The sequence below is a fragment of the Solanum tuberosum genome, unplaced genomic scaffold (assembly GCF_000226075.1).
Source record: "Solanum tuberosum cultivar DM 1-3 516 R44 unplaced genomic scaffold, SolTub_3.0 scf00334, whole genome shotgun sequence".
Lineage (NCBI taxonomy): Eukaryota > Viridiplantae > Streptophyta > Magnoliopsida > Solanales > Solanaceae > Solanum > Solanum tuberosum.
Window position 1 is genome coordinate 458,777 of NW_006239254.1, and position 11,658 is coordinate 470,434.

The window sequence follows — 11,658 nt, forward strand, 5'->3', positions numbered from 1 at the left end:
TGTAGACTTAGAACAAGCGGAAAGAATCCGAAAAGGGAAGATTCAAGTGTTTTAGGGGATTCAACCTTGGATTCGAGGTAGGTGATGGTTGTGATTTCATGTTGGTGTGATATATGTTATAATGCATGTATATATGTGAATGTTGCATTATTGATTACACTAATCGTAAATGAGGATAATTGAATAATTGTATGTCATGAATCACCTTTTATTGTATGATTGTGAGAATATACATTGTGATTGTGATTGTGGTTTGTTGAATGGGCGGGTGTCACGATTCGACACACTAACTGGGATCGGTTGCCACATTCCGGCATAAATATGGGATTGGTTGCCACGTTCAGGCATAAATATGAGATCGGTTGCCACGTTCCGGCATAAAATGGGATCGGCTGCCACGTTTTGGCACACTAACTTGGATCGGATACCACAAACCGGTATGCTAACAGTTTGGGTTTGGGTTCCATGAGAGGACCATTGAATTGTGTTGTGTGTATACTTGTGATGGTTACGTTCATATCTAATGATGATTGATATCAGAATACTGTATGTTGCTCTAAATTGATCTTGAAAAGAGGACTAATATTGTATATGTTTAGTATATGTCTGTTTTATAATGTTGTGGTTACTTGCATATGTTTCACCTATTGGGATAGCCGCGTGATCCTACCAGTACATTGTGGTTGTGTACTGATACTGCACTTGCTCTTTCTTTGTTGAGTACAGGGCATCTTCTGGTAGCTATTGATATACTTCAGTTAGGTGACTAATGAGCGTGACCGGATTCAAGGGTGAGCCAGTTCTTTCAGGCTTCCATGGATCTCTCTTATTTAAGTCCACTCTTTCGGACTCAGACTATTGGTTAAGTTGTTGTTTAGTTTCAGGGTTGTACCCCTTGTTTTTAGACTTGTGGTTAGTAGAGTTTTAGTACAATGACTTTTAGGTTCTAGGTATTTAATTCTGCATTTGTTTAGTTAATTAACTTGCTTCCGTAACTTAATTGCCTTGGTTTTCATAAAATTTATTTGTTTGGGTTGTAGTAATGGTTCTCCCACTGGAGGGTTTGTGTGGGTGCCAATCACGACGGTTTGGGTCGTGACAAATTCAACTCCTAAAAACAACAAATGCTAATGTTTTTCCTTTTATTCTTTTTGTTTTCAATTTCCCATTTAAAATAACATAAAAGTTTCAAACAATTGTGATTTATAATATTTTCCCCAAACAATTGTGATATAAATAGTTGTGAATTGTGATTATAAATTTATACTACTTCATCGAGTTATGCATTAATAATTTTATAAACGGATTTCATTGTTGTTTTAGATAGGATAATAAAGTGGATTTATTTTTATAGGTTTTTAAAAAATAAATTATGAAATATATATTATACTTCATGTTTATGATAAAAACATATTCAAAACATAAATTATATTCCAAATATTCATTGGCAAAAATGAGTCAAAACTTAATTTCTTCTTCAAATAAGATTTCCTTTTTTCCTTTTCCTTTTTAAAAAATGGGAATTTATTTCCAAAGAGTAACATTTGTTATTTAAAAATGACGTGAAAAAGTACTATAAATCACAATAATTAACAACTTGAAATATTTGAAAAACACATAACAAATTTGACTCGACTCTCGAAATTCTATCAATACCACATAAATTGGGACAAAAGGAGTAACATATAGTATTATTTAAAAATTACTACAAATTACAATAATTAATAACTTAAATATGTAAAAAATTATATTAAAATTTGATTAACCCTCTAAATTTTATCAGTGTCACATAACGTACTAGCAAGGGCTCCAAGGTGACTATGGTCACTTCTTGATTATTATTATTTTATCTTTAAAAAAAAAAAAAAAACTTACCAAATTTTATTAAATTAACTTAGAGTTATTTATTAAAACATTGACTAATGAGTACTTTCTAACAAGAAACCTTAGTTATATAAAAACAGTATATGTATAATGATTTAGTATCAATAAATTGAAATTATTAATCTTAATAATATTAATACAATATATGATATTGATTTAACATTAGTTAAACGAAATTAGTTGAGGAATATATATATAAAATTTAATTATTTAGTGGGGGTATGAATGCATATGAGTATATATTTGTAGTTATTGTGTTTTTATGGAGTATTTGCTTAGTTTTTCCTTTTTGTTTTGCTTGTCCTTTTCTAGTTATTACCCCATTCAATTTGCTTTTGTGAAGTTTGTTTTTGTTTTGCTATAAATGGTGGCCTTTGCCACGTTTAGTAATTATTGCCCCATTCAATGCGAACCTTAAAACTGAAAGTGAGAAAGCAAAAAGTTTTGCATAATAAAACGATAATTAAGTGTAACGAGTCAAATTTTTAATACTCAGAAATTTAGTGGATAAATAATAAATAAAATGAAATAAAAATAACCAAAAAAGGAAAACTTGTCAAAAAAGGAGATAAAATATAAACAAATTTACTGGCCTTTGAAGCATACCTCTAGGCTCTAAGTTTAGGTTTAAAAAATATATATAAATATAGATGATAGATATATAGATATAAATTCTTCCTGGAAAATGGATAATTCTAGAGAGTGTATTTAAAAATGAATAATTATGAAAAAGTGTATAACAATATACCCAATTATGTTCAAATTTATAGGTTGCCCAAGGGAACATTATTAATTTTGGCATTCGCCGCTAATCATGGCTGACCCGTCAAACGTGTTCTATCCAACTCAATTTTTTTTTGTTGGTGAAAATTGCAGAAAACACTTTTTTTTTCGAAATAAAGAAAAGTAGAAAATACATCGAAAATTTCGGAGGGGAAACTTTTAGGTAGGGGTGGGCATGGTATGGTATGGTACAATATTTGAAAGTTTTGATATTCTAATTTTGGTATTCGGTTTTTAAAATATTATATCATTATCATACCAATTTAATTTTATATGGTTCGTTATATTGAAGTTCGGTTTTGGTATTCTACAATATGGTAAATCGGTAACCATAATTTGTTCAACTTCGACTAATATATACTCGTATAATAGAGTATTATGACTTCAACAATTAAAAAAGGGTCTCAATTGTATCATACTAACACATTAACATGTAGAAATATACATGCAAAGTAAAGTACATACAACTCCTTTTGTTAATCAATTACAATTCAAATATATTTCAATCAAAATAGAGTAGTCAAAGTTTCAACTTCTAAACATTTAGTTTATACAGATATTAGGTTGCATATTTATTAGTATTTTAATAATAATAATAATAATATATTTATGTAACTATATACTTCGATATGGTATTCGGTATTTCGGTACGTCATTTCTAAATACCAAATACCATACCGAATATCAAACAAATTTATAATGTATACCATATACCATACCAAATATACTAAGATTTTAATTTTAATGACTTAACTAATATACTAAGATTTTCATCTCGTACTAAAAGTTATATTCTTCATTTGTGATATTCCCTTCTTGTTTTTTTCATCTCATATTTTCAAGTACGTCACTAAAAAATCCGTACAAACCCATAATAATAATAATAAAATAAATAAAAAAAAGGTGAAACGTGGGTTGTAGAGTGGTAGGGCCTTCTACATACAGACTACGTTATTTAAACATCACATGCACCACAAATTTGTTTTGAGAATTTAGCATTCACCATTTGCTAAGAGAGAGCTACATGCAAAAAGAAGTACAAATAGTGCAATAAAACAAGAGACAGGTTTGATCTGTTTGCATTTAAAACTTTCTTTACTTACTAAAAGATTTAAACTTTGAACCTATTATTGTTTAGGTTTGTTTTTTTCGTGTGTTTTTCTGTTGAATAAAAAATTATTGGAACCTAGAGTTAGATATTTGTGTGAAGTGGGAGATTTTGTTAAAGGTGTTTAAGATTTTGTATATATGTATCAAAACTAATTTTTGACCCATAAATTTTGAATAATTTTCAATATAAATGATATATTATTTCGAGCAGATTGTTGAGGTGTTTCACAGAGCTAGTATGGATCCACCTGAGCTATACAGCATCTTACATGACTACGTTGAATTGTTTCTCAGTGTGATGTTGTGAGTTGTTACATGAAGACCTTTTGGACTTGGTACTCAGTCGATGAATACTCAGGTCCAATTTGTCACGCTAGGCTATATGTGGCTACGCCACTGGTGTTAGAGTTGTTGGTCGACAAAGTAATGGTGGTAATTTACTATGGTGTTAGGGTTCTTGGTTGTCATAAAGTTATGATCCTAATGGATTGATGGTTGGTGTAAAGGGCCAAGCCCTCATGCACTTATTCATTGTTGGAATTGATTGGGTTGGTCTTGGATCGGACCTTAAAATAAATATATGTATAATTAAAACTTATTTTACTGTTTAATTCATTTTCATTTATCAGGCACCGCCGGATTCCAGAATGTCAAGCTTACCACCGGATTACAGAAAGTTGCCAGTGGAAAAAGTCACTGTGCCAAGTTTTTCATTGCCTGAAGATCGCCACCTGTGTAAAGATAAATTCTTCAAGGACAGCAAAGTAACTCTTTTTACTCTTGAATATTTCATTTTCATTTTTCTTACTCCCTCCGTTTAAAAATACAAAATAAAAACTTGCTAGTTTGACTATATACATTATCATATCACTTATAGCTTATGGAAAGGGATAATTTATTTCGATACTAATGATAAGTTATTCTGAATTAGATAATTTATTTTGATACTAATGATAAGTTATTCTGAATTGACCTATCTAACATTATATTATATGGCACCAGTGACTTTTTGAGATATTTATTCTCAAAATACTAATGAGAAGAATTAACACAATTAATTTTAGGAAAAATGAAGTTATTTTATTGCTATTATTACTACGTGGGTTTTGTTGCTATATTACTTGTGAGGCATTTTGGTAATTCATTTAGTTGTAAATACTTATAGAAATGAAGAAGCAAATGCAACAAAAGGAAAGAAAAAAAAGAGGAGGTGTTACGTTATCTTGTATGTGTCAAATTTTATATAAAGAAATTATGTTATTTTATTGCATATATAATGAATGATGAATAAATTAATGACAATAATTTTTGAGTTTTTAAATTGAAAATGAGATATGTAACTAAAAGATAAGTTTTAGATTTTCTAATATATCATAAATAGCAATAAGTAAGACTTAGATTTATACGCTTGTAATAATCTTCGTTCTTAGCTTGGAGGAAGATTCACTTTCCCTTTCTAGATTAGTTTTTTAGTTGTCCTTTCTATTTTTATTTTTAATTATTTTGTCTTGGGCCTTTTTTTTTTAATCAAATTTTGGACCGTGGTCCATTTTATTCATAAAGGTCTATGGACTCAAATGCAGCCCATTTAGGAAAACACAAAAAATAAAGCAAAATATACAGTAATCGGTCCAAAAGTGACCGATCTACAGACAACAAAAACAAAGCCCCTAGAAATGAGGATTTCCTAAAGTGGTATCTATTCTCTTCCTCCTCCCTTTTTTGATGTTTCAGCCGCAAGCCATATCCCATGGCTGCCTGATCTGAGTATCGTCATCCTTCTTAGCTCCATGTAAGCACCCTTCTTTTCTCCCTTTTTTAAACTTCTGCTCTTCTTCTGATCATGTCTCCTTCGCAGTTGTACCCAAAATTGGGATACCCAGATTGCTCCCTCATAACTTCCTAATTTTCTCCTAGCTGTGTACCAAGGCTTCTTTGCAGATCCGGTTTCATGATTCTCGCTTTGTACTGGTGAACGCATGATTCTTTGTTGGCTGTTAATTTGTATTTGCGTAGCTAATTTACCCCTGCCATTTCTGTAAACGTAATAGCTATGTGAAACTGTATTCATTCCTTCACCCCTCATGTTGATGATTGCTTGTATTAGTGATTCTCCTTGTTCTTATCCTGATTGCTGATATCTGTTGCTTGTCTATATTAAGTATTTTTCTTTGCCTTGATTGGTAGTTCGTAGAAACTTGCATACTGCTGCTTGTCTTCATGATTGATGGCTATGTTTGTAATGCAGTCCGCTAGTTGATTTCCTTCTCTATATATATGCACATACTGAATATTTAGTATATTCATAATGTCTTGTATCTCCTCTATTCTTTCTATTAGAGTCCAACGTACTTTCCAGTTCCGCCTTATCATATTCTTAAGACTTAAAGAATCTGTCTCTAATATGATATGTGTGATACCTATGTTGTAATGCTTTCCAAATTGCTGTTGTTTCTGCCTCCATGTTTGTGGTGATGCCTATGTTCTGTGCTTCTGCGTAAACCAAATCTCCCTTGTTATCTCTAATACAGAAGCCATAGGAGCTTTCCCCTGGATTACCTCTGCTTGCCCCATCCGTGTTACATTTAAACCATCCCTCCTCAGGTACCGACCACTTTACTATATGGAAATAAAGAGTAGGTCTATACTGTTGAAGAAGAACAAACATTCCATTCCAATTATAAGGAACATTTCTTAGCCATGGGTAGTTGGCTTTAATCAATTGATGTACTGTCAGCAGACATTGAGAGTACATTTTATTGAATGAAATTTCCTTGTCATGTCTCTTTGCGTTCCTTCTTTTCCACAATTCCCACATGATTATGTGGGGTATTGCCTTCATTATGTGTTGTACCTTAGGATTAGCATCAAATTCCCACCATTGGAGAATCAATTGGTGCAAATGTTGTCCTTCTATGTTGATACGTGCACATGTAGCAAATAGCTTCCATAGCCTTTGAGCTATGGGAGCTGTTAGTAATAGATGTTGCATGGTTTCCATTTCCCCTCTCTCACAACAGTAGCGTTTAGAGACTATATCATTCGCATTCTTCTTAGATTATCATCAGTGGCAATTCCTTTTTTCCAGACTTTCCATAAAAAAAAAAAGAGATCTTTAAAGGAAGCTTTTTGATCCATATGTTCCTGCAGTAGTCAATTTGCTCTCTTTTATGCCTTACCAAGTGAAAGGCAGATTTGACTGTGAAATTCCCAACTGAGCTTCCCATCCACCATGCTTTATCATTCATCTCACTTGTGCAAGGTAATACGTTAATGACTATGTGTTCTGTCATCTCTTCTGAGAGATAGTTTCTGAGCTTTTCTCTTTTCCATGAACCTTCCTCAATGAATTCTTTCACTTCAATTTCCTCATCCCTGGCAGATTCTCCCTCAGTGTAAAACAAAGTACCTTGTTTTGTCAAATTATCAAACCAGAAACTAGATGTGCCTGCTTTTAATTGCCACCAAATCTCATGTTCTACTTCTTCCCTAATGGCTACCATTTTTTTCCAAACATGAGTCGCGCCAACACTCCTTGAAACTATGGGATGTCGCTTTTTGCAATACTTGTTACCCATGTAATTGCTCCATAGTGATGTGGATGTCCTAAAATTCCACCATAGTTTCGCAAATAAAGCATTATTTACTGCATGTAGGGACCTGAATCCCAGTCCTCCTTCCTTCTTGGGAATGCACATGTCTTCCCATGCTACCCAATGTTTTCTTTTCAGGCTCCCAGTGCTTCCCCAAAAAAACTTTGCAAACATTTGATGGATCTGTTCTATTACATTCTTGGGTGGGTTCATTGCTGAGAGTAAATACACCGGCATGGATTGTAGATAATGACATACTAATGTGTATTTTCCTCCAAAAGTTGATAAACGATTTTGTCATGAAAGAATCCTCCTTGCTATCTTTCTTATAAACTCTTCAAAATAACTTTTGAGTTTCCTGCCATAGTAAATTGGGCACCCAAGGTATGTGAAAGGGAAATTTCCTTGCGTTATCCCTGTGAGTCTTCTCATCCTTATTGCCACTATCAGTGGTGTTTTATCATGAAGATAAAATGAGCTCTTTGATTTATTTACCATCTGACCAGATATTCTCTCATAGTCTCTTAATACCACCATCATCTTCACTATTGATGTTCTATCCCCAGAACAGAATAGAATAGTATCATCCGCGTAGGACAAATTTAGATCCAGGTGGTCTTTTTCTTTTGTTGTAGATGTCTTTTTATTCTAAAGAAAATCATGATCCAGTAAGGTAATTGGAATTTTTTTAAAAACAAAATGAAGAAGAAAAATCTCAAAATTTTGGAAATAAAAAATATAAATGTCATTTTTTATTTTAGAGACATGCCAATGATGCATGATACAAACCATTATATGCTTTGGTAATGTATAGCTTGATAAACCTAGTAGTAATGTAATCTTTGAGATGGTGTGAGATTTGCTAATGTACAGGTTTTAATGTAGTGTAATTGGTCTTGGGTGGGAAAGCGTTGTTTGAGTTCTGTGGAAGATCAGGGAGATTGTCGTAAGTTTGATAAACTTAACACTTGCATTTCCCATTAACATATTTTGTCCATGATCTTATAGTTTTTGTGTTTGTGTCATTCTTTTGCTCTTAAAAGCGACATGTTGGGCTTTTGTCGCAGCGGAAGCCATTTCCGCTTTATATCATATCAAGTTCAACAAGGAGAAATTTTTGTCAAAAAAACATGTCATTGATGACTTGTTTACTGTAATCAAGGAGCCAAAAGAAATCCAATACCATAAAGCGACAGGATGTTTCCCTAGTCATTACAATAATTACTTTCAATATGCAATTGAAAAAGGTGTTTATCCTGATAAGCCATATCCTTATCTTGCTGAGAGGGGAGAATGTCTTGAGCTACCTAATGAGGTAACCAGATGATATTAGATTTATTGTTCTCTTTTTTGGTTCAATATATTTTGCAAGATATATACTACTATATAATAGTAATAGAAAAATGTATCTTAATAGATACATATGTTGGTCTGTGTTATATCTTCTAATTGGTGCAGGAAAAAACCAAAATTAAAGCGTATAAAAAGGTTAATGATCTTGGTTTGGATAAAAAAAGCATTGAAGAGCTAATCCAGAAGCAACCCATTTGTGGATCTGTAAAGTTGGCGAAGAACTTTCAGAAGCATAAAGGAAAGGTAAATTATGCTTCCCCTAATCAAGTTATTGTTTCTTATGCTTGTTTAATCCACGTTTTTTAATTTTTAATTCATTTATTTTGATAGGATATTTACATGGGTCAAACAAAAGAAGAAATTTACTCTGAAGCAAGTAAAAATAATCAATCCAGAGGGCGCCATGCAGTGTTAATTATTGGTTTCGGAATTGAGAACGGCATCGAGTATTATTTGATAAAAAATAGCTGGGGAGTAAATTGGGGATATTTGGGTTATGCTCGGGTTGAGAGAAGGCTCGTTACGAGCTTGTCTTTTCCAGTGCTTCATGAGTAGATAGTTCTTATTCGCAGCTGGGATATGCTTTAAAGTCCAACTATCTTTTAATGTTGTTTTTGCTAATGTTGTTGTTTCTTCACAATTTTGACTTTGCAATGATGAATTTGTTATCTTTTTATATGTGTCGTGTGTAAAGCATCTCACATAAAGTTACAACAGTTATTTTTTGAAAATAGCAAAATTTTATAAAAGTTTGTTGTACTCCATGCATATGACATCTATTTAGTGTGATATATAAAAGTGGAAATGGTCTGATGGACCCTTCTACTAGTATGCAAATGTATTATGAACCCTTTTTGTTTGACTATTTGTCAACTGAACATTTAAACTCAATGAAATTTTATGTTTTAAACTCTTCTAACCGTTGACCAAGCTTATGTGGCAACTTAATTATTGAGTTGGCACAAATGTGTGATGTCACACATAGAAGGAGCGTGAAAGATCACATTTTAGAATAAAAATAATTTTTTTTCTTTTTAAATATAGAATAAAAAGATCAAAATTTAGAATTTTTTTTTTTTCCAGTTCTTTCTTCTTTTCCATCCCTCCCCATTTCTTTTTTTTCTTTATACTCTCAAACTTCCATTTCTTTTTACTCTCAAACCTTTTATATGATTAGTTTCATTGAGTTTAAGGGTTCAATTGACATATGATCAAGTAGAATGGTCCAGAATACAAACACATACAAGTAGAAGGGTCTATCAGACCATTCCGCCAAAATACTATGACAAAAGTAGATTGTACCTCTAATTGTGAGTTCCAGCTAATTTTTTTTTTTTTCATAATTTCCGTTAAATCTGTTAGACGTAGTTCTGTAAACACTTAACAAAGACTAAAAGTGTTATTTAACGATAATTCAAATTCAAAGAAACAAAACTTTTTAGTGCATACTAAAAGAAACTAAATTCAACCAACACTCAAAAGTCAAAACATAAAGCACCTTTTTTGTCATTTTTTTCAGTGTTTTACGGTTGATTTTTGAAATGACAAAACTAACCTCATATATTTGGACTAGACTCGAAATGATTTCTTAATATATTTTGAACGACTTCTTTCCTTTATGTTTGCAGAAATTGAGCAATTTTGAGCGTTGTTAATAATTTAACAAGTTTTGTAACAGAAAAAAATATAAACTTATTTTTAGAGGTGCAATTTCTTTCATTTTCGTGTCTGGTGCAGTTTTTAAAGGTATTGTTTATGCTGCTTTTTATCCATTTTTATGTCTAGTGCAAATTTGTTGCAATTTTTAAGATTCGACAACTGCGTAAGATTTTTCGCGGTGTCACTTTTAAAATGAGAAAATAAATAAAATAATATAAGCCATATTTTAAAAATAAAAAAACACAATTCATGTATATTATTATAATTTTTTCTAAAAAAATAAAATAAAAAACACATAAAAAAAGAGGCAATGTGGGATTGAACACACAACCTAGCCTAAATAATTTCAGCAGAAAACAGACTAAGCTACACGCTTCTATTGCTCAAGTAGTCACTTATTTTATATATATACACCCTTTATGATTGCTTTTGTTTCATAACCGTATCTACCTATATAGCAATTTTTTCCGACGAAGCAGTGTCACGTGACACTCTTCCCCCTCCTAAATCCGCCTCTGTCGATAAAATTTCATGATAATTCTGGTGAGTCTTATAAATGGCACAAGCCAACAGATCTTGATATTTTTAGGGAATTTTACAAAAAAAAAAATAGTGTTAAGAGCTAATTATATCCTGGTCCTATCTGTATTTTTTTTTTAATTACAAAAATTCCTTAAATTTGGTGGAATTCGGATACATCTCAAAACGTCCTGATACATCACGTTCTGATTTCAAATACATCACTTAACATCCTGATACATCGCGTCTTGGTTTTGGATACATCGCTCAAAATCTCGATACATTGTGTACATCATAGGTGATGTATCCGATCGATACATCATGTAAACTGATGTATTACGTCCCGATACATCGCGTATATTGATTATCCAACTGATACATCACGTAAAGTTATTACGTCCCAATACATCGCGTATAGTGATGTATCCGACTGATAAATCATGTAAAGTAATTTATTATGTCCCAATACATCACGTATAGTGATGTATCCGACTGAAAGTGATGTATCTAAAAATAAGAGAAGGTATAGGTTTTTTGTAAAAAAAATTAAAAATATGATAAAATAAATTATGTATTAGATATTTTTTCCTTATATTTATGTGGTTTTTTTTTTTTATATATATATATATATATATTACTATATATAATAAGTGGGAATATCTACTACTTAGCACATGACAAGTGTTGGAAGATATGTGCTTGATAGTGTTGTACATTTTTCTTTTATGGTTGTACCTTTAAAATTTATATTATTGGA

General features: G+C 31.7%; 1 protein-coding gene across 1 annotated transcript; it reads left to right on the plus strand.

Annotated features, from left to right (window-relative positions):
* The first annotated feature begins 3,296 nt into the window (after positions 1 to 3,296).
* LOC102587771 (ervatamin-B-like) lies at positions 3,297 to 9,401 on the plus strand. Its single transcript, XM_006360755.1, has 8 exons — positions 3,297 to 3,314; positions 4,072 to 4,209; positions 4,407 to 4,541; positions 5,695 to 5,748; positions 8,256 to 8,316; positions 8,414 to 8,685; positions 8,829 to 8,966; positions 9,054 to 9,401. The coding sequence occupies exons 1-8, from the start codon at positions 3,297 to 3,299 to the stop codon at positions 9,276 to 9,278; spliced, it is 1,041 nt and encodes a 346-aa protein (XP_006360817.1). The 3' UTR covers positions 9,279 to 9,401.
* Positions 9,402 to 11,658: the final 2,257 nt, after the last annotated feature.

Coding starts and splice junctions, on each gene's coding strand:
- LOC102587771 (XM_006360755.1), top strand. Junction 4,210..4,406: donor TGGTCGACAAAGTAATGGTG/GTAATTTACTAT, acceptor TTCATTTATCAG/GCACCGCCGGATTCCAGAAT. Junction 8,686..8,828: donor GTCTTGAGCTACCTAATGAG/GTAACCAGATGA, acceptor TAATTGGTGCAG/GAAAAAACCAAAATTAAAGC.